Below are 24,206 nucleotides of genomic sequence, written 5' to 3'. Positions count from 1 at the left end.
GGCAATTTTCGAATTCCATCTCGAAAAAATGTCTCGTCTTTTGAGGCGATCCAAGTTAGGAGCCAATTTTCGATTTCTGCGAAACAAGTGAACTGGTGACCTGCAAAATCATGCTGCATCCGTCGGAACAACCAGTAATCAGAAGGAGCAATGTCCAGAGAATACAGCGGGTGCGATAAAATATCCCACTTGAGCGTTTCCAAATAGTTTTTTACGACTTTTGAGACATCAGGCTGACCGTTATTATGCAGAAGAATAAGTCTTTGCTCGTATTCCGCCCTTTTTTCTCGTAATACACGGCTCAAATGAATCAATTGTAGCCTATACCAATCGCCCGTAATGGAATCACCAGTTTGTAGCAGCTCATATTATACAAAACTCACCATTTATCATTTACCATTCTTTATTAACCATTCTTGAAACGTCGAAACCATTCTCAAAACGATATAAACTGAATATTATTGAGAGATGTTTAACCTCTTTGAAACCAGCTGTCACTATATAACATACAAAACAGCAGAGCCATTTTTTAAAAACGAACCGAACTAATTTGTACACCCAATATTTTTGGAAACAACCAATTTCACGCATTAGGGGTCAAAAATAATTTAAGCTAAGAAAATTAAATGCTATCAAAATCCAACTGAGAAATGTTAGAGTTAATTCACCAAAACAGATTTGACTTGCTAGAGTAAGCACAGGAATTTAAGGGTTTGAAACACCAAGCTTCTTCAAACTATCAAAGTTGATTTAATGTTTAGAACTGCCTTCCCCATCATTAAGGATTCAACAGATTTTGTTAGCATATTCGTGTTATTAATTTGTGTTTGTAATTATTATTTTGTGTTCTACATATATATATATATATATTTATTTATTTTTGACCAGTATTCTTTAAATATATTAGGAGTGGTGATCACATCCTGTGTGCTAATGGTTTAATCTTTAGCTTACAGTGACAAAAATGTTGGCAACTTATTTGCAATTTTTTACAACTTATAAAAAATTCTTCAATGTATAATATCCTTTTGTTAAAATACTGTATGAAAAATATGTATATATTCAATATGTTTGGAAGTTATTAATTTAAAATAAGTACTACAAATTTTAAACACATTTAAAATATTGTTTGTTTAACCGTTATTTTAATTTTCATTTGAAATATATTTTTACTGTATACTGATTAAAGTAATACTTACTTACATCTTCTTTAAATTGTTTTATAACTTTGCTTTTTATAATTTTAAGGTTAGCAATTTGTTGAATAAAAAGAATTTTTTAGCAATGTAATCAGTGATTACCTGACTAATCCAAATTGGAAGTATCTCCAGTATTTCTTTTATACTTCATTTTAAAATCATGAAATATATTAAGATTATAAGAGATCAAAAGTTAATATAAGCCTAAGGTTTTTATGAAATCATGTTATTTTATTAAATTTTTGATATCTTTTAAAAATAATACCTTTTAAATATAAATTCGGTCATATAGGTAGAATATGGAAAATGATATTCATTGAAAACATGAAACCAAGCATTTCCAATATTTTAAAAGCACAAAACTATTCATAGTCATCATACACATTATTTGTTTAAGAAAAAATAATTCTTTTAATTTGATAATGCTTAGTTCTAATTATTAACCTAAAACTTGGTTATGGTCTCTTAAAAATGTTGATGAAATGTAAGTTTTTAAAAAAAGGCTTTTTTCTTCCTCATTAAGTGCAAATCATTGAATTTTTTTTTTATTTTACGCCAAGATTTACACGCCAAATATTATTATTGTTAATACAAAAGTTTTTTTATTTTACATTTTCTTCTTAAATTTTGAATTATTTCATAATTTGTTCTAGTTATTTACTATATGAAATTATTACTAAATATTTATATTTCAATGAGTGCTTGTATGTCACAAAGCTTATTTTGTATCATATATAAAGAATTCCATTTATTGTATATATTTGTAAAATAAAATATTTGTAAGTTTTTATATGAATCTCATGGAGAAAACATGTTTATATGGAATAAAGCATTTTATTGTAACTTTGTTTTATTAAACATTTAAATTCATGTTTTTTATATTACCAGCAGAGATGCCATTAAAAAATTCTAGGTCTGCACAATATTTAAAATAGTAACTAAATTAAAACTGTACTTGTTATGCTAGTGCAATAATTTTTTTCTTTTAATATTTCATCTCAAAAACTCTAACTTGCTGACCTGTTTTTTTAACAGATTAGTTAGGATCAAAAATTATTATTGAGACTTTCGACTTTTCGGGGGCCCCATCGGAACTCGGGGCCCATCCTTAAAAACGGCTCTGATGTAGCTGATCGTAATTAAAGAACATGTTGAGCAACATTTTATGAAATTTATATTTTACTAATATGCGAAAATCTGTCCAGAATGTTAAGATACATAGGATGCTATAAGCAAATTATCTTTATTCAAAGAAAACTATGCAACTCACATATTTGGCAGAATGAAGCGATTTTTTAAATAATGAATCATACAATATTCTTATAACGTACATACATCGATGTTTTTAAAATGCCAATTAACATTCAACTAATTTTCTTTTAATTATAGAAAAAAGAAACATCATGAATTATATAAAACTACGTGAATAATAGTTATAATCTCTACCAGATACTCTATATTTTCTTCGGGCGCTTTTTCTTTCTCGGAACTTCTCGCTTAGAAGACATGATTAAAGGTGTAAAGATAATAATTTGCCCCACAACTTTGTATATAATTAAAATGAATTTCGGAAATTTGGTCTTAGTGTAAAATCTTCATATTTTAAAACAGCGTAAAAAAACACAAATAATGTCCAAATTATAAAATCTTAGAAAATCATAAATAATTTATTAATATATTCAAATTCTATTTTAAAAGGAAGTTAGAAAATTTTTGCGTTTTGGTTAGAAATCAACCCAAAAAAAAAAAAATTTCGGTCGCGTAGAAACTTTGAGATATTTTTCTATTAACTATTAAAAGATTAGCTTTGATGAGCTAACTGAAAATAGTGAATGGAAAAATAAATAAATTTTTATTTTATCATTGTGTCAACTAGGTGCTTAGCGATAGAAACATTAGGCATTTCTCTCTAATCGATCACATAGTTTGTTTGAGGTTATCTTATATTGCGCCTCCGGCGATATTATTTGGCTATTTTTGGAAGACTACGCCAAATCCCAGCATCTAAATTTATGGCTTAATATTTTCTAAATTTTGCCTACCCCCTACATTTTGAGCGTCAGGAATCCAAATATGTAAAAAAATGTATATATTAATTTCGAGAAAGTTCGTTTTTGTGACTGATTTTGTAATTTTATTAATAGTTAGTTCGAATTCAATAGTATACTTGAGGTCACCCCCTTGAACCATTAAGATTGACATTTTAGTTCGTGAAAATCCGATCATTACAACAAAAGTAATTCAGGGTGTTATCTTTGTTACTGTGTTGTATGTATTATGATGAAAACAACAGCATAAAAATACTTATGTCAATTTTAAGTGTTTTTAAACTGTGTGTTGTCACACTTCTTGTTACTCTTCCCCTTGTCACAATTTCATCTAACTCCTCCCTTTCTAAGCGTGACATTTGTAAACGGTTCCTTATCAGTTCCTAGATTTTTTTTAAACGCGCCAATATCCTTCAGCTATCGAAAACATTTAATTCAAAAAATTTACTAACATTTCGATAAAGATTACGAAGGCATCGGAAAATCTGCCAAGCGTGAAAACGAAAATTTATTTGTGACCTCAAAAAAAAAAAAAAAAAACAATCATCTCATCAAACATTTTTTAATCCGAAATGAGTGGCAAATCATGCGAGACTTTTTAAACCTTGAGGCAAAATACGTACATAAAGTATATTTTAAAAAATTATATAAAATCATATTTAATTTGTTTTCCGCGAACTAAAAACTTATCTAATAACACCGGGGAACAAATTTTTTGTTACATTTATACAAATAGTACTTGATCTTGCCTTATTCAGGAGCGAGAATTTCAAATCTAAAATTAATTTTTCTCCCAATCCTACAATTTTTTTAAAAATTATATTTTTATTTAATTTTTACTTTTTTTTGTCGAAATGCACAAGTTTTAAAACATTATATATTTTATTGTATAACCATCGACCCAATTTTGGATTTACGACTACCAATGCTAACTTCGTAGCCTTGTAGTTTTGAACCCAATCCAGAAGACAAGCGAACTCTTGGATCAAGTATTGGAAGAAGTCTGCCCTCGTGAACGACTTTTTGATGGAACTAACCCGCATATAAGTTACATGGAGGGGAAAACCAGACTCACGGCAAGTGGACTCTAATCCATGATCCGTCTACCACTGAGGATATTTTGCATCAGCACTGTGATCGGTATGGAATTCGAATTGAAAAATGAACCGATTTGGGCAGAGTACTTTAATTAGTTTAGATAAGAAGAATGTATTTATGAAGTATGCATAACAGAAATCGCAAATTAAAAACTACGACAAGTTTTAAATTTGTTTACTTTATCGCGATTCAAGGAAATTTTAAGAATCGGTACGGAAAACTTAATTTTAAATTCTTGACGTGCCGTCCGATAGAATTCTATCATTGAGAATGTCAAAAACAAATAATTCTGCAACATTTATTTTAGAAAAGACAGTAACTAATATTCAAATGAATTTTTTTTAAAGCATTTTTCATTAATAATTTTGAAAGTCAAATGTCAATAATTTTTATTTTCCTATCAGTCGTCAAATAATCTTCTTCAGTATCCAAACAAAAAACGAAATGGAACTTTCAGCGTCAACTTTTTCGTTTTCTTTAACTATGAAGAAAGTTCATCCTTACAGAGCCGAAACTATAGTGTGTTTATATGGAACTATATTTGCTTTCTTTTTTTTAAGTTAACTCAAATGTTATATCTTGCGCAATAAGAAAACACAAAATACTACATAAACATATTTATTCATTTACAAATCATTACAAAATGTAACTTAAAATTATAATCTATTTACTGCCCGTGACAATAATTAATTTGTTGCAAATAATATAGTAGATGGTTCCGAGCAGTACATAACACAGCATATAATTAAAAAATAAATATTTCTCAAAATCTTTTCCTTGGAGTAGGATCAGCTTCCCTCTTCAATTGGATGTAGGCGAAACCACCTAAAAACAAACATCCAATAATCATAGAAAACGTCGATTTTGCACCTTTGTCCAGTTCTTTCTCTTTGTCAAAAAAGTATCTGAAAAAGAAGAACAAATAACAGTCAATAATGTATTGCAACAACTAAATTCTTATTTTTACAATGAACCTAGATTTTTTTTAAAAAAAAGAGTATTCCATCAAAATACCGCAATATTAATAAGGTGTGAGAAATTAAAATAAGATCATAATGATCTGCATTTCCTAATAGTGTTATTGAAAATTGTTAACAATACATTATAAATTTTATCAGAATAAACTTCTTAGGATTAGAATAAACTTCTATTACGTTGTTTTCAAATCGAGAAATATTTCGGAGTCTGCGTTGGCAACAATTAACTACTTAGTGTCACAAAGTAGTTAACATTTGTAAGTAGTACACATTTTGTTTTTAACGGAGATTTTGAAACTGAAGGAAATTGATAAAGTAAATTAAACGCTTATAGCTCAGTCATATTTGAGCAAATTTCGTCCTTTATTTATGTAAAAGTAAAAAATAAAATATATATTATAAACAAATATTTTAAAATCAGAATGTGTGACACTAAAATAACATAACCTATTCCTACAATTGCATTAGCTAAAAAATTTTCTTATTTACCAAATAAGTTCAATTAATCTAAATAAAAAAAAAAAGATAAAATACATGCAAAATTATAAGTCTGCTCCGAACACCAGAAATACAACATAATTTCTTTAAAAAATTATTAAGTTATCTACAATTAATATTATGTTGATGTAGACTTTCTCTTTTTTTATTTATGTAATACTAATGTTAGCCAATAAAATTATAATGTTATTAAACATTAGAACCCAAAACGCTTTTCATGTCTAAATATAGGGTAATCCGCGATACTATTGTTGTTAAGAAATGATATTGTGGTAAAACATATCTCCCTGGTTAAAAAATTTTGTGCTTTCTCAAAACACGCAAAATCAATAAATATAACCCTGAAAAAACGGTACATTACAATAAAAAAAAAACTCAAAAATTTGTTTGAAAGTCTCGGTACTATTCTGCTGGTTCAAATGTAAAATGGCCTCCTGAAGTGACCCAGTTTTCCTCATAACCCTTATGTTCATAACTTTTTGATTATCATATATTGTTATGAAGTTAAGTTGAAAGAAGCGTAAATAATTTTAAACCGTTAATTTATTTTGGAAATTAGAGACGTAAAAAGTTAACGTAAATTTTTGTAGCAAGAAGGATGATTTTAGGGTATTTGAACTATTAAATTGTAAAAAAATAAACCGTCTTCCTGTTGTTTCTTTCCATCGAAATTGTTTAATTTAATTTCCACACCTTTCACCCCCCCTTTCCCCCAAACACTCTTAAATAACATAAATATTTAGAACATGGTCATCTTAAGAGTCCAATTTTTGAGGGGGACAAAATATAATGTATAGTGCGGTTTTCAGGAGAACTCCTCCAGGCACTAGTCTCGCGTCTTGGCGGCTACTATGGTTATGAGGAAAGGTCACTTCGAATAGGGGTGTGGGCTTTATAGTTTTGTCTTAAGTCACCGTGAGTAAACCAATCGACACCTTCTTTCCTCCATTTCACCCCCATTAGCAACAGGACTGATTAGCAATGTGCTCTCGCTTGTTACCATAGCAGCAGACAGCACCAGACTTTTAGTCTGGAGGAGTTCTCGAAGCTGCACTATGCACAGTCAAAATACTTTTCTAAAATTTACAAAAAAAAAAAAAGTTTTTAGACCTGTTAAATACACGCAAATGAATAATTATTTTCTTCATTTCTTACTTGTTTTTAACTTAGATGAATTTAAATCGATGATGATTCATGAAAATTTTCTTTATTCGCTTATTAATAGTGAGGGGGACTTATAGAGATTTCTAATTGTAAAGGTACCCACTCTCTTCCCCGCAAACAACAACTATGAATGAAAGACAATTTAAACTAACAGTGGGTAAACAGGGAAGAAAGGAAATCAGCGTACAGTGAATTTTCAAACTTTTTTGCTACAGCTTCTAGATTCTCATAAGGGATGGAAGGATTAGTTTAGCTTAGCCCTGAATGCATGAATTTATTTATTTCTTATTACAATTTAACGAGCTAAATCCCTCTTCCAAATCTTTATCTTTGCTTCAATTGTTCATGTTTTAGAACTTTTCCGCTCTCTAGTTCCTCATAAGAAAATTATCCGTTAAAATTAATTTCTCACTCTCGGCCAGATTAAAATATTGTCTATCAAATTATTGAGAAGTGAAGAAAGGCGTTCAACTTAAGATCCTAGAAAATGAAGGTCGTATTAAAATTCAGAAAGACATTTTGCACAAGAATAAGCAGAAATAGTGCTTTTTTGGGGGGTTGTCATGAATTTAATTTTTTAAAAAGTTTAATGCTTTCAACAAAAAATACCCTGATCAAGTCAAATCTTTTTGTTATTTCTAAAAACTCGAGTAGTACATATGACTAAAATAGTCTATACTGCCGCGCTGTTGAAAAAACAACGCAAGTGCCTCAAGATTAAATTTCACGAAAATTTGGCTTGACAACTATTTTCTTTCTATAGATAATGCTGAAAAGGTTAAAAAAGAATTTCAAAAATCTTTAGCAGTAAACATCGTGTAATAAATACAAACTTACCAAAAATATAAAAATTTCAATCTTGAATTTTTTATTACTTTCGTTAATTTTTTTTATATTGCACGGCAATATACAAGTTTATTGTTATATATATCATTTTTGGAGTTTTGGTGTTCAAAAACACTTTTTTTCGTTCATAATTTACTGCCGCTAACTCAAACTTCTGAAAGCCTCTAACTTTATTGTTAAGTATAAGTATTCCTGACCTAAACATTTCTCAAGTTAATAAAATAATAATATTTAAGTATTTCTGGAGAAACTTGAAATTGAACTGAACAAAAACTGAAAGTCTCTCTTCAATTATAGCAGGGTGGAGTATTTATGCCAAAAATGCCTTCACTAAATATGAATACACAAAAATAGTTTTATTTGTATTTATAAAAAACCTACATGCAAAAATATAATTTTTGATTGTTTTTCTAAAGTAAAATCGTGTTTCAATTTGCTATTTTTCAGTCCGAAAGAAATCTTTCAGCTTTTAAATGTTCAGTTAGAAAAATAACACATTACTCCATTATTTAAAACAATTTTATACAAAAATAATTTTTAGTCTATTCAAGTCATATTAAATGAGTCGATTGAAATTAATATATGTTCACTTATGAAGTTCCAATTTATTTTGCGTACGTAGTACAAAAACTTCCAAATCAAAAAGTTTAATTTTTAATCATTATAATTTAAAACTTCTTTATTGAGATCATGCTGTAATTATCAAGATTTTTATGATGATTTTATAACATAATTTAGAGGAGTACATATTTTCTTTTTATATGATAACCAACGCCCCACACACAACCGTAAAAAGGTATGAGAAGTTTAGCAGCATGTTTACATTCAACTTCGAAATCACGTTCTCTTTGTTTGATGTATCTGGAAATAAGTAAAGAAATACATTAAGAAAAGTAATGATCATTTCCAGCAGCAAACTTAAGGAAATACCATAACTTTTTAAAATTACCCTTTCTTTAAAAAATTCGACAAATAAAATCACAACTTTAAGGTTACGGAAAAGTAGTCAACGTCAATTGTGCTTTAAAAAGAGAGATTTTGGTATTTTTGAGCAACCTTTAACAAAAGTTAAATGAAAAGAATACTGTAAAAATTAACGCTTTATCACTAGATTAGAAATACACCTAAGCTTTTAAATGGTCATAACCTTTTTAAATTTAAGGGAAATACGGTTCTGCTGTGTTGTTGTTAATTTACGTCGCACTAGAGCTGCACAATGGGCTATTGGCGACGGTCTGGGAAACATCCCGGAGGATGATCCGAAGACATGCCATCACAATTTTGATCCTCTGCGGAGGAGATGGCACCCCCGCTTCGGTAGCCCGACGACCTGCGCGCGAAGTCGAGCACTTTACGGTAACACAGTTTAACAAGGACCAATACCGCACACCCTCGGTCCCTACGCAGACTGATCCAAGTGGTCACCCACCCGCACACTGACCGCAGCCAGTGATGCTTGACTTCGGTGATCTGCTGGGAACCGTGTCTTAACGATCAGTACACTGCGGGACACGGTTCTGCTGTGCATTCCATAAAAATAAACAATAAAATGCGATACTTAATAGCTTTATTAAAAGTAGTAGTGCATTGTAGACGCTTAGATATTTTGACAAAAATAGATTATACCAATCTTTAAAATATTACATTCTATTTCGTAGTTTTACAAATTTTGTATTAAAATATAAGCCTTTTAAAATACATTTTAATAAGAAATCGCAAAATGGAACGAAAAACTGTTATTTCGTATAATGTTTCATAGTAATATACAATAAAATGCAAATCCAACTGATATTCTCCAAAGTTAAGTTTTTTTTTCATTAAGTGTGTGTTAATAAAACAGAATTTATGTCTGAAAACAATATCTAATAAAAAGATTCTTAAAATGTATGTCTGGATTTGTGAGGCACAAACAGTGGCTGATTTGAATCAGCAATGAAAGTAAGACATGGATCATGAAAAGGGCAAACTAAATCAACTTAGTTTTATTCATCCGTATTAGACAGGCAAAATAAGAAACTGACGACTTGCCATTGAGGAAGGTTTCTGTATCAGTCAATTACAATGAAACCTCTTGGGAGCTACCACTTTGTTCCACAAATTAATGGTCATTAATGGAGGTTGTTTAATCTTAGGGGTTACTTTCATTGAATTCAAAATGTTATCGAAAGTACATGACTTTTAGCAAGCAATTTTAATAATAGCGCCAGGAAAAACGGCTCAACGAATAAAATTTAGCTTCAATAAAAATGACTTTTACTGATATAACTATGTGCAAAAACAAAATTATCAATTATGAATGATAGAACTATTTTTAATAAATAAACATAAACAATTATGTTTTTTTTGTTTAAGTTTGCATTTAATTTTTATATCATAAAAATTAGTTAACTTTAAAAAATGAGAAAAGGTTTGTTTGTTTAAAATGCATAGTTTTCCCTAAAATAACTTCTTTTTCTAATTGATTCTTCTTTCAACTCTAAAAATAAATCATTTAAAGCCGCCTCTTTAACGCACACTGACTGCAACATGAGGTAGTGGATCACTTTCAGATTTTGTCAAGAACAACTCTCTAACTAAGAGCCACTCATAAATATTTTGAATATATTTGAATCTACTTAGTTGTTTAGTCAATATTTTTTATTTTGATACTTTTTTTTGCATTTTCTTATTGGACATATCACGCATTTGGTGCAGAAATTTGCCCGGTCAGTGGGGGAGATTTTGGTGGCTTCTCCTGATGGTTTTCTGAAACACAAAGTCTATGAAAAAAATTTTGTGCCTTTTAAAAATGGTCGCAAATAGGGGATGTCATTACACAGAGGTGGTCTTTCTTGGAGGTTTCACTGTATATTAACTTTTGTGGGTACAAATTTCTAGATAGAAATTAAAAAAAAAAAAAAGAAAACACTAGGCTGCTAGAAGAGAGGATATTTTATAATAACAGAAGATTTCCGAATCGCAATCTAAGCCCAAATAATCTGAAAGTTTTGATGACTTTCAGGCAGTGCCCTGCAAGAAAACAAAAAATCATCACAGAGATGGGAACTTAAGTGTTTAGGGTTTCAAGTAAGTGTAAAGTGGACTAGAGTTATTCTAGATAATTGGAGTCGAAGATACTTTTTGTTTCTAATAATTTAGTTCTTTTATTTTTGATAAACAGTTTTTTCTAAAACAGTGGTACAGAACCTAAAAGCAACATTGCCAGCCTGTTAGTAATAAACTTTGAGTAAAGAAAATGAAAATAGAGGACACAAAATAAAATCCGATAGGTGGCACTACACACTTCGTTTCCAGTGAAAAGGATGATAGTTCATAATATTCCAGTTTGCATGAGAACCTGACCCTTTTACTCGTTCTTGTGGATCAAGATCAGTTTCAGAAGTCTCTTTTGAGGTAAAGTGGTGGCATAGGATGATTCTCCAAAGGAATAACCAGAAGATACTCCATACGGGGATATTTCCGTATCACGATCTGTTGCGCCAACTACAATCGCCAAGTTGCCAAATAGATTTTAAACTTGCAAATCTCTTTTTAAAAAAAAACATGTAGATGTTCGCCTAGGGGTGGTTACGAGTTATACCTTTCGAGTTGGTCCCTTTCTGTGATGTTTTTTTAAGTTTCTCGTGGGCAGCTGCTTGTAAGTTTCCAAGACTTGGCGATTATTTCGCCACAGATCAGGATACGGAAATCTCCCCCTCCATACGGCTAATGCAGTGTTTCCCAAAGTGTGGTACGCGTACCCCCAGGGGTACGGGAGCAGTTTAAAGGGGGTACGCGTTCTTATGCAAAATATCTTGCAACAAACGAAAATTTCATCTAAAAACAAAGCTAGCCATGAAAATTTACGATTGCGTATTTTTCTATTGGCTATTTTTTGCAGATTTAACAGTTAATAATGAGTGGCGTCAACAGCCAGTTGTGATTATTGACTTTTATACAATTTTTTTATAGTAAAAAATACTTTCATTCTTTAATTAGTGGTACACAGCATTACGAAAAATTTAGAAGGGGTACACAAAAGTCATAAGTTTGGGAAACACTGGGCTAATGTATAAGTATGGCTTTGAAAGCACTGTTTCATCTTGCATGAGAAAGCAGGGTTTTGAATGATCCATGGCAACCCATTTGATAGTTTAATTTAAATCTATGATAAAATATTTGTCTGTACGTCACTTGATAACAATTGGGCTTAAGTTAGTTGGTTGTTGTGGGCGTTGAGAATAATTATGCAAGAACAACTATTCAGTTGTTCGGATATGAAGATCGTTTTACTACCATGTATAGTTGTCTTTTTCTAGGTCAGGATAGCTGATGGTAGAAGAAGATGAAAAGAATTCTTCTGACAGGCATATTGGGGAGCCATAGGTTATTCTGAAGAAAATCCTAAATCTCCTTTCAGTGCCATCCATATTCCAAGTGGAACAGGTGGCAGGGAGTGGACTCAAGGAATTTCAAGCCAAGGCGCCAAATTGATTTTAAACAGCAAAAAAATTTGGAAAAAAAAGAAATAAAACATGTAGAGGTTTGTCCGGGGATGGGTACGAGTAATACCTCCTCAAGACAAGGGAGGATTAACCCCTAAACTGCCGTGGGCGTATATATACGTCTCGGCCAGACGATGCGTTAACTGCCGCAGGCGTATATATATGCTTTCCCGAAGTACGATGTTTTGCATTGCGCTGCTATAAATAGAATTACACCCCCTACTTCAGAATGCAGTAAAATGGCCTTGAAAGTGTTTGCTTTGCGAATGTATTACTAATTTCGGAGGAGGGGGAATGGGAAAAGGATGTTATGAAAAAGTGATATCGTATTAATCGCTTGTGTGTATTTATTTGAGTAAGGTCGGGTTTATTCTTTTTTCGCTTTTGTTTCCCGTATGTATTTGGTGCTTTTTATTCTTTCCATCAACGTCTTCAAAGAAAAATGCATCGCGAAAATGTGCTGTTTGTTCAAGAAAAAAAATTCGTCGTGAATCTCGCCATCAGTGCGATGAATGTGATGTTGGTTTATGTGTCCAACCATGTTTCAGGATTTATCATACAACAGCTAAGTTTTAACATCTTTTATATTGTATTTTCATTTTTTAATTAAAATTTTGTATTTTCTTTCTTTCCTTTTTCTTGTCTTGTAAAATTAAACTGTTTTTCAATTGCAAAGCGTGCATCATTTCCCCCACCAAAACATCGTGTAAGAAAGTGCACTTGAGCGAAAAACGGTGGCACTGGGGAGTGAATCACATTAATTTTACTCGGCAGTTAAGGGGTTAAAAAATATAGACAGGAGAAGTCTAGCTCGTAATCTGATTTCGTAACAAGGGAAACTGCTCAGCATAAGGTGCTAGAACGGAGAAACAATTTACAGGGAGAGAAACATACTCAAATTTAGCAGAACAGCAGTATTTGATCATATGCAGCACACACTGAATATTAGTAAGAACTTGATCACATATACTAAAATTCAGTGTGTGCATGTAAGAAGCAAAGCGAGAGAAAGAAGAAGCGTCACCTGAACTGGTTGTTGGTTAGGTACGCTACCTCTCGCCTTTTAATTCATTCATTCGATCTCAAAATGTGATAGCAGATGTAATGAACATGGATGAGATAAATCTAAGATTAAAGTAACATCTAAATAAATAGTAGTATCTAAATGGTATAAAACTGCCAAAATAAAATGGACACCTATTGTAAACCCTTACTGATAATTTTACTCTGAATAATTCATAGGAAATCAGTAACATAAAATTATAAAAATAAAGTGCAATTAAATGAGAAATTCAACAAATTAGTAAGAAAGAAAATAAACTAACTTTCGATACGGGCAAAGTCGAAGCAAACTTGTCCTCATGATTCTAATTAAACTTTACTAATTTCGCTCAATTAATTAAAGTTAGCTAAAAATACCAGCAAAGCAGCTATTATTTCAAAATTTATTTTCTAATTTCTTGTTTACCTGGATGACCTACGATTTCGATTATGAACAGTTTCGATAAAGATAGAAATAATCCGAATGATATAAATTAATAATCAAGCAATGAATTCTGGTTCAATATAAAATTTTTATGATCCTACTTTTTATTTTAAGAGTTTTTAGAAACAAATTTGAGCAGAAAATGCAAAAAAATTTCGAGGGCCACTAAAATTTAGATTTATTCCTTTGGCAGATCTTATAATTGTCGAATGTTGTTAAATTTTAGATTGCAAAATTTTGGCATCACTTTCGTGACGTTCATGGATTATCATGTGAGTTTGTTTAGAAATGTGGTTTAGGTAGAGAAATATTGTCAATTTAGCATAAATGTCAATGTTTTTACAAATTTAGTGTTTCTATTATTGATACAGATAGTTAAAATTGAGTACAGATTGGGATATTTATTGTAATTTAGGCTTAGTGTTACACATAAATAGATGACTGATTGCTAGTTACATAGTGAACATTAATGTTACTATTTATAAATGAAAACTCTTTTATGGAAAGAGACTGGCTAATTATGTTTTTCTGATGTGATTTACAAGATTTCGCATTCAGAAAGGAATATTATGGGCGACTTTTTTGGCTTCAATACGGATATTCCGTCAAATATCAATGTAAGTAGTCAAAAACTTATTAACTAAGTGCTCGTACTTTTTGTTACAGTTAGAATCTATTAATTGTAAAAATCTGTTATTTCTTTTTGTGCCTAGTCTTTCAATAGCTAATATATTTTAAAACTCAATGTACATGTGGTAGTTCTATGTATTATTGATTTACTTCTTTATAAGTTATTTTGTATTTAGTTATATTTGTAAATTTGTAGTTGTATGCTAATGACACAATGATTATGTATTTTCCTTTACACTTTTTATTATTGTTTCTTTTTTATTTTATTTTTAAGTGTGGAATGCATTTGAAAAAGTGTGGAATGTATTTGTTGAAAAAACATCTATTTTTTTCAGGGTGCGTAAAATTTTTATAAAGTGCTTAAAGGTGCTTATTTTTGATTTTTGTTTTTTTGAAAGACCTTTCATGTGTTTTATTCCTTAGATGTTTTTAAAAAGTGCTTAATTTTCCCTTTTCCGAAGAAATGTGATATTTTTCTTTACCGTATTGATTTTCGCCACAAATTATGCAAAAAGGCATTGTCCTATCTAACGTTTTTGCAAATAATTCAACCCCGATCTATGTTGGCGTACCACCGGTCTGTAGTGTATGAAAACACCATTTGTTTTACTTGTTTGATGAAATACTTGCAGGTCCGCACTTGCGTATACTGAGCTGGATTTAGTGGTAAGGATTTTTTACTCTCATGTGCAACCCTGCTGCATTTTGCAAGATATTCTCAGTTTCAGACTTTAGAATTGAAAAACCTCTTGAATTTTTGCTGATTACGGGGACCAACTAAACATTGTCAATTTTTTTCTTCTATTAGTGATAGAAAATTTCATTTCTCTTGTTAATATCATTGTCTGTGACGTGCCATCGTCTTGGTCACTGTAAATAAAACCGGATAAAACCATCAATTGTCAAAAACTTGCCAACCATGTCTAATTAGGATATTTTTCAAAGTGCTTAAAAATATTTTTCAGTGCTTAAAAGGTGCTTATTTTTTGATGAAAAATTTGGCTATGCACCCTGTTCTTCATTTTAAATTGAGATGATTTGTTTAATAGTTTTAGAGACATTTACTGGGACTATGGCAAGCATTTTTATTTCTGTTTTAGAAACTGACAGATTTAATGTTTACAAACTCTCTGCAAATAATCAACCTAGGATACATATTGTTATATAGTAAGCTATTGTTGAATTTTCTTCTAATATCATTAAAAACTGGCAGAAACTATTAATTTTAGTCCAAATTGATAAAGGGATATCTAAAGAACAGATCTACATAATGTGAGAATAAATTTCAAAATTCTATTTATTATGAACTGTTTTTTGAAGCTAGGTAAAGTGTGTATATGGTTAGGCTTAGTTGATTGTTGTATGAACGAAAAATTATATTTATTAAAGGGGAGAATGGTAAGAGGGAAATAACATACCAGACATTTTATACAATGAAAAAATTGTTTAAATAACATAATCGTACAACTTAGTATGCATAGTTAAATAAGTAGATGAGTTTTCACACTGGTTTCTGCCTTTATATGGAAATTTTTTCATGGAAAACAGAACAATATCCTTAAAATAACTAAACTGAATAAAAATTGCATCCTTCCTGCCAAAACGAACTGCAAGTTGTGTATTCTTGGCCATAATTTCGAGCTATTGGAAAGCACCCCTTGCCTAAAAATTTGTTAGATTTCAAGCAGGCTTGCTGGTATTGGCAAGTGGCATCATAAGTAACTGCAGCAAAATTTATCTTTTTTTTTTTTAAATCATATTTATACACATTTTAAGATTTAAGCATTAAAAATTTCAGGTATATCTTTTTAAAATAAAAAATATTTAAAAATGAGGGAGTAACAAATGGAACTGAAAATGTCAAAATAGTTGCATGGTATATGAGTTTATAAAATGTTAAATGTATGTTTTAGTATCCGCAAACTAATGATAGATAAAGAATAAAATAATTTTTTGTCAATTTTTTAACACAATGAAGCTTATAAAGCACAACAATGTGTTTATAATGCGGCAGTAAATGAAATAATGTAGAAGTTGTATATTGTTTTTGCATTACTTAAAACGTATTAGTTCGCAAGATCTTCAAAAATGTTTTTTTTTTTTTTTTTTTTTTTAATTTTCAAGTTAACATAAACAATTATTGAATACTATTCAAACATGAAGTTGTTGATGGTCTGTTGATGCAATTTTTATAAATTTGCTTATTGTAATTTTATATAAATTTTTGCAGAAGCCCAGTCATACATAAATATTTTTAACTATTATATTAATTTTTGTGTAAAGTAGCAGTCTCTCATTAGTTGAATTCAAAATTAAAAAGATTTTCAAGGAAAAATTTACTATTTTTTTCTTCTTTTGAATATCTTTAAACTACAAGTATATTTTTAAATAATAGAAAATTAAATTATTAAAAATATATTTTCTTTTTAAAAAACAGTTTGGTTTTAATCACATTTGTTTAAACCAACCAACTAACCCTGCTTTTTAGACTGATTCATATAAATTATTTGCAGTGGAGGGTAAGAAACAATGAATTTATCCATTTAATTAGACATTGATTCGTAAAGTAGAGATGCTTGGAATAGTTAAGTTATATAGAATGAGTAAAGAAAAATGGGGGCTTAGAAAAATCTTAAATTTGGAACCCAGAGATTTGTCAAAAAAATAAGATGCTTTTTTAAAAACAAGGACACCTTCTGTTTTTTAAAGCACTAATCTTGCTAAATATATTAGTTATATCTAACTAGATTAGTGACCTTCAAAACAGAATTAAAAATACTCAAATAAATATGAAAAATTATAGTATTTTATGCTGACTTAGCCTCAAAATAACTTCTACTAGTTATGGTAATTGGAAGTTCTAGGTTTCTGCTACTGCTATCTCTTTTCTTAAAATAAGAAAAAGCATTTTTTTTCTTTAAATAAAAAAGGGACAACATTTTTGCTAAAAGTGCTAAAAGAGTGCATTTACCTCTGTGAAAGGGCCAGCAGGGGGGGGGGGGAGTCTTCTAAAAATGCTTAGGGTGAACTAGGATACCTATGAACTAAAGACTCGGGAAGAGATGACTAGATGTCACAAAAGATCTATCCATAATGAAATTAGAAACAATAAGTTTCAAGCACCAATAAGGCTCAAGCCAAGGCCTACCTTGGGCTGTTGCACCATAAAAAATGCTAAATTAAAAATCATATTAGTTCTTTTTTTCTTCTTTGGTTTTTGTTTCTAAAAATTCTCTAGTTTTATTTTTCGTATTTAATTTATAAATTTATTTTAGTACATTGACTTGACAGGCAATTGAGACTTAATGAAACCTTTTTTTTTTGCTTTTATTGTCATTAAGGTGATTGGACGGCATACTCTGGAAGAAGAGCTTTTAAGTGATGGTATTGAAGATGAATATGATGCTTTGAATGATGAAACTTTTGGCCATGCTGCAAATGGTATGAAGATACTATTTAATGACTTATAAGTGGAAGTTGAATGTATTTGCCTTTTAAAATTTTTAATGTAGTATTTTAAACATTCAAGAGTTAGAACATGATTTTTTAAACTTAAATCTGGTTAATATTGGAATTTTTATATTGGTATTAGATTTTTTCTCTTATAAAAATTTCTAATTTTATTATTCGAGTACTATTCTTTTAAATATTTTTTCAAAATAGTATGAATCAAATACTTAGTATTTACAATTTTATTTTTATTTTAAGATGATTGGGAAGAGGCTCATGAAAAATTGTCTGAGCTCATTAAACACAAGAATCTTAGTTCAACATCTACTTTCAATGATTCACTTTTGGAGCATGAAGACAGTCAAAATGTAAGTGCATTTTAGTTTTTATTACAACAAAAAATAAATATACCATCAATTATAAATGTGTAATGTTTTTATTGTATCAAAATGTGTAATTGATTTTGATCAGTATCTAATAATTGAATTTGATCCTCAATTTTTAAATTGCCTTCTTGTACTATTTTATGTGTATATTTCAAATAGTAATTCTCACTCTTTAATAAAAGAGAAAAATTTATTGTTTATAAAAAATAATTAAAAACATGCTAAAAGGCCATCCTTGTGCATTATTTTTTCCCCCCAGAAAAACAAAAAAGAAAAAAAAAGATTAATTGATAAACAAATTAAAAGCTTTTGTTGCATAATTTAAACTGAAAATTATGAGGACATCTGAAGATGCATTTTTTTAAAAAAAGAAGGTATTTAAAAATTATTTTAAAATCATTTAAAAATTCAAAGAACGAAAAACCTATAAAAAATTAAACCAGTTGAGAATAACCCTAACAAAGTAAATATTTGAATAAGAATTATACCTATAAACACATGTAATTTTACAGTGTGTAATTTTTACTTAAACTGTGAATTACTTATTTTTTTAAATGGAATACGAATAAAAAAAATGGTGTTTTTAAGGAATGATAGCTTATTTTTACAAAGAGGGCATACTTATAAGGATCAAAGGGCGGACAGGATGTAACGTCAAATAATGCCCTTCTAAAAATGCTTATGGATTGATGGGATTGTATGGTCATATGGTTGAAAAATTGATAAGAACAAATTAGCATAATTTACAGTCATTATTATAGCTTCGTTATAGAAAGGTTTTTACTTCTACTCGGCGTGACCAGGACTTTTCATACGACTGTAATCTTTTTTTAATTGCATTATAAAGGAATTTTTGTTTTTTTCTAAATGCTCAAAATTTAGGGTCAGGTGGGGGAAAGTGGTGGTAAAATCAGGCACTTTTGAAACAAAGCTTAAAATTAAAGATATTAAAGTTTTTGTCTAAAATATTTTTATTGAAAATACTTACATTTGAACATTTTAGAATAAAATTATTGCAGTATTTTTATTTTTAACTGTGTGATATGTTTACAGTAATATATTTAATTAGGCTAGTATATACACCACCACTTTCCCCCATGGTGGGGGAAAGTGGTGGTAGAGCTAAAAAACTCCTCTTTTCATTTATAATTAATACATTTTTATTTAAAAAAAGTATTGTAAATAATTTTTGAGATTGTGAGTCATTTTTATTTTAGTTTAAAAAGCTGGCAACAGTATTGATGCTTTCAAATTACACTGTTTATGTTCTCTGCCATGTGATTGCTTACATGTGATGCTCACAAACTTCCATACAGTACCTGATTGTATTTATTTAACGCTGATATTTTTATCTAGACTTCTAGAGGAACACATTCACATAAAAAGGTAAGGAAAATATTAATATTTAAATTATTTATAGTTGATTTTCTAAGGTGGGGTAAAGTGGTGGTATGGTTAGGCTTAATTATGAACTGTATGATATTGTTGTTTTTCTCTCTACAATTATATTTTTTAAATATATTTCTTCAAAGAATTTAGTAATAAAACTATTAAATTCTTTTAATAGTTTTATTACTAAATTCTTTGAAGAAATATATTTAAAAAATATAATTGTAGAGAGAAAAACAACAATATCATACAGTTCATAATTAAGCCTAACCATACCACCACTTTACCCCACCTTAGAAAATCAACTATAAATAATTTAAATATTAATATTTTCCTTACCTTTTTATGTGAATGTGTTCCCCTGATGTTCCTCTAGAAGTCTATATAAAAATATCAGCGTTAAATAAATACAATTAGGTACTGTATGGAAGTTTGTGAGCATCACATGTAAGCAATCACATGGCAGAGAACATAAACAGTGTAATTTGAAAGCATCAATACTGTTGCCAGCTTTTTAAACTAAAATAAAAATGACTCACAATCTCAAAAATTATTTACAATACTTTTTTTAAATAAAAATGTATTAATAATAAATGAAAAGAGGAATTTTTTAATATACCACCACTTTCCCCCATCCCACCACTTTCCCCCACCTGACCCTATTGAGTGTCCAATTAATCATGGATTCCTTAGTGAAAAGAAAGGATATTCCATGAAGTTTACTTTAACACTAGAAAGACAGGAAAGCAACTGCCCCTTCTAGTGTTTTGTTGTTTAGTAATTCAAAAAATAATTAACTTAAAGCAGCGCAATTTTATGATTTATTCTTAAGTACCTATGTAATGAATATTTGAACACTGTTCAGTATTCGGCCCTTTTGCTGAATATTCGGTGGGCCAAATAAAATATTTGGCAAAGTATTTGAAGAAGTATTTTTCAACTAAGTTTTATTTGGGAGAAGTCTGAATAGATTTAATAAAGAATAGTCTAAAATCTTATTTTTTTACTGTACATTATTAGAAATTGTTTTTCACATTATTTGTTAAGTTCTAAAACTCGTTAATTTATGTTCTGAAAGAGAAATGAAAAAGCAAAATTTTAAGGATTGAAACTAGATATCTTTATCCTGAACCACGAATTTTGTAGTGATTTTTTTATGACAATTCAGGAAATTTCCTCCTTTTTCCAACCTTTGAAGTTTTAAGAATTGAGAACTTTTGCAAAACTGTTAGTTGATTAAAGAAATCATGGATTGTGAAGTTATATGTATTGGAAAATATGTTTCAGATAAAGTGTGGTGTATTGATTGTTGTTAAGAAAATATATTGATTGAAAAGACGTGTTTGTTTATTGTTTTGTTATCTATAATCATGGTTTTTTAAAATGTAGAAACTCAATTTTTCCAGCATAGAAAGTTTTGTTATAATTGAAAAAGTTTTAAGGTTCCCTTAATCAGAAATTTTCATTATCCAAATAGAAAAAGAATCCCATGCATTTCTAATGATCCCACCTCTACTATATCTGAAGTTATTTTTTTTTATAGGTTATTAGTTAAGTTTAGTTTTATAAGTTTTTTTTTATTATCCTATTTATACATTTTAGTCAAAAATATTTTAGATCTATGCTCAAAAAATCATGGGAAGGTCGCACTGGCCTTTTCCAGTTGTCTAGTTATGGAATAAAGCAATTTTCAGTCTTTTTAGTGTTTTTAAAACACTTCTAGAATGTTTAAATATTTTTATAATTGTGTAAGAATATTGACAATCATTATAATTCTTTATGAAATTTAATTTTTTAGGAAATTGTATCAAAAAGCATTTCTCAACTTGGTTTAGAGGATGATTTAGATGATCCTGCTATAATGACAATTGCTCGTAATTGTCATTCATTGGTAAATAGAATGTTTATTCATGAAATATTAATTTTTTTATAGTGTCTATTGTAAATTATTTTTGTATATCTTGTGTAGTACATTTAATTAGGCATATTTGATGCATTCTTTTATAATGTATTTAGTGAGGAATAACATTTTAAAATTTAAAAAAAAATTGTGGAGAATTTCTTTAGAAACAAAACATAAATTTTATTATTGGAATATGTGTATGCATATACAGTGAAACCTCGATTAACTGGACATTCTTGGGACTGAAAAAATTGTCCATTTACAGTTAGGGTACCCTAATACTGAAGTTTAACACCATAAATTGTTTTTAAATTATTTTCAAAAATATAGAAATAAATAAATAATCTATAATAACTATTTTAAAGGATATTTATTTAAAATTTAAAAAATATTTTTCTATAAAATGGAATATATAAAAAAAGTTTGATATAAATACATAATTCTAGATGTAGCCACAGATAAATGAATATAATTTTCCTATTCCCGCAGATATTCAAGTTAGACATATGGTATTGAACTCGAATAGGAAATTGTAGTCCTCAGTTGGTTTCAATTATAAGGTTTACATCCCCTAACACCCACCTATCACTTGATAGGAAACGTAGTTAACACCTACTTGAAAGTAAACCTCCCAGGATTCACAAAAAAATAGTAATGCATACCTGTAAGTCATGAGGCCGTTAATTATTCACAATTGATCATCTACCTAGTGTCTAGAAAGTGTGAGATTCTGATCAATACCTTGACTTATTTTATAGACCTATTATAATTAATAATGTTTCTCACAGGGTTGGGTTTTTGCCATCAAAAACTAGTTTTTGACATGACAGTGGTAAAAACCGTCTTTTTACCGGTAAAAACTGTCAAAAACCTACTGTTTTCTTTAATTTATAGTATGTAGCGGACAAATATTATTTTCACATAATTGCCTTTATAAATGAATGTTGTAAATGATTGCTATTGATGTTGCAACTATCTACATGTATTCTTATAGAAAGGATATACATTCATATAGAAATATTGTAATATACTTACTGAAAATAGTGACACTTACTTTATCATTATAGCTTGATTTGCAAAGGATTCAAAATTTTGCACTTCTTAATTGTTAGAAATAAACAAACAAAAAAGCTTGGAACTATTAATAAATTTAAGAACTAAAAAGAAGAATTTAAAATTTAGCATTTCTTAAATATTAGAAATAAGCTAAACAAAACTTTCAAAACTTGCAACTACTAACAAACTCTAAGTCAAGAATGACTTGACATTCTTCAGTAATGTAATATGCCAAACAAAATGATGCTTGGAAATGTTGAAAATTTTGTTTAGTATCCTAATATTTTACTTCAAATAGTATGTTTTGATATAATCATGTTGGGAAAATGCAAAAATCTGTTTTGAAATATCTTTTAACAACTTTTTTCTAATTTTATTGCCCAAAAATGAATTAATTTTAAATTACAAACAGTTAACTCAAATAAAAATACAGTTTTACCGAAACTATGGGTTTTTGACATGACGGTAAAAACCATGGTATAAACCGGTAAAAACTGTCATGTGTCAAAAATTTACCAACCCTGGTTTCTCATTTTTTCATGAGACTTAAGAGATGAATGAAAAACTTGTGAAACTTTACCTCGCAGAAAACTGAAGCACATCAATTTTAGGGTAATTTTGATACCCTCTCTCTAGTTTAACATGTCTTAGTAAAGAACGTATTCTTTTCACTCTGCTAGAATTCCTTTGTGCCAAAACACTCTACCATGAACACCATAACATATATAATAGTAGATATGTAATATAATTTATTAATTTATTTCACCTGATTCATTTTGAAAATGAAAATTTCACAAAATATGAACGAGATCTTTTTTCATTTGTTTTACTGAAAGAGTTTATTATTATCTAGAGTCATGCTCGATCTGTATTTGGATCTTCATCTTCACCACCACCTCCTGCATTTTTAGACTCAGAAGAGTGTGTAAGTTATCTTTACGAATTTAAATTAAAATATATGATGCATATTTGAGTTCAATGATGTTTTATAAGCATAAATTTATACTATGTATAACCCTCATTACAGTGAAATGGTAAATATGTAATGTTCCATTGAAGCCACAGTATTTTAAAATTTATTCCAATTTTCTATTCATTGGGACAGTCTTCAAAATCAATTATTATTTTAATTTTATTTATTTATTATTATTTTTTATTTATAGAAAAATAACCCAGAGCAAGTTTTGAGTTTTTGCATTTTCAACAAAAAGAAAAGGTGAACTATTGTAAGAAGCTCTTTTGAGATAAAAATAAAAAAGAGATTTCAAGAATCACTTCTGTTTGTTGTTAGTACTTCAAACATGCAGGGTTATAAAAAATATTCATTTATTAATGAAAATAAGATTTAATTTTTCATTAAAAGTAAAGCTTTTTTTAAACTTCCTATTGTTATTTGTATTATTTTAAATAGTACAATCTAAAAGTCAATCATATATAGTAATGTATTTTATTGTTACTTTTTGGCATTTGATAAAAAATAATAAAACTGTTTTCATTGTAGTGAAGTTAGAATTTGTGAATGTAGCAAGTACAAAAAGGAAACTGCATTTTATTTATTATCAAGCCTAGTTTTTTTTTTTTTTTTTTTTTTT

General features: G+C 29.1%; 1 protein-coding gene and 1 long non-coding RNA gene across 2 annotated transcripts in view; one reads left to right on the top strand and one right to left on the bottom strand.

Annotated features, from left to right (window-relative positions):
• Positions 1 to 4,947: 4,947 nt before the first annotated feature.
• LOC107436841 (uncharacterized) lies at positions 4,948 to 13,812 on the bottom strand. Its single transcript, XR_001583171.4, has 2 exons — positions 13,640 to 13,812; positions 4,948 to 5,250 (listed from the first exon to the last, which is right to left on the bottom strand). It is a non-coding gene; the product is annotated as an uncharacterized LOC107436841 (long non-coding RNA).
• Positions 13,813 to 14,014: 202 nt separating this feature from the next.
• Positions 14,015 to 24,206, top strand: part of Patr-1 (Protein associated with topo II related - 1) — a 46,477-nt gene continuing 36,285 nt past the window's right edge. The window contains exons 1-5 of the mRNA XM_043047409.3: positions 14,015 to 14,417; positions 17,772 to 17,871; positions 18,139 to 18,248; positions 21,454 to 21,546; positions 23,468 to 23,539. Coding sequence (XP_042903343.2) covers positions 14,370 to 14,417; positions 17,772 to 17,871; positions 18,139 to 18,248; positions 21,454 to 21,546; positions 23,468 to 23,539 — 423 coding nt within the window. The 5' untranslated portion in view covers positions 14,015 to 14,369. The remainder of the gene's footprint in view (positions 14,418 to 17,771; positions 17,872 to 18,138; positions 18,249 to 21,453; positions 21,547 to 23,467; positions 23,540 to 24,206) is intronic.

This window comes from Parasteatoda tepidariorum, chromosome 6 (assembly GCF_982258835.1).
Source record: "Parasteatoda tepidariorum strain Cologne lab strain chromosome 6, Ptep-v5.0, whole genome shotgun sequence".
Classification (NCBI taxonomy): Eukaryota; Metazoa; Arthropoda; class Arachnida; order Araneae; family Theridiidae; genus Parasteatoda; species Parasteatoda tepidariorum.
This window is presented reverse-complemented; position numbering and strand designations above follow the sequence as displayed.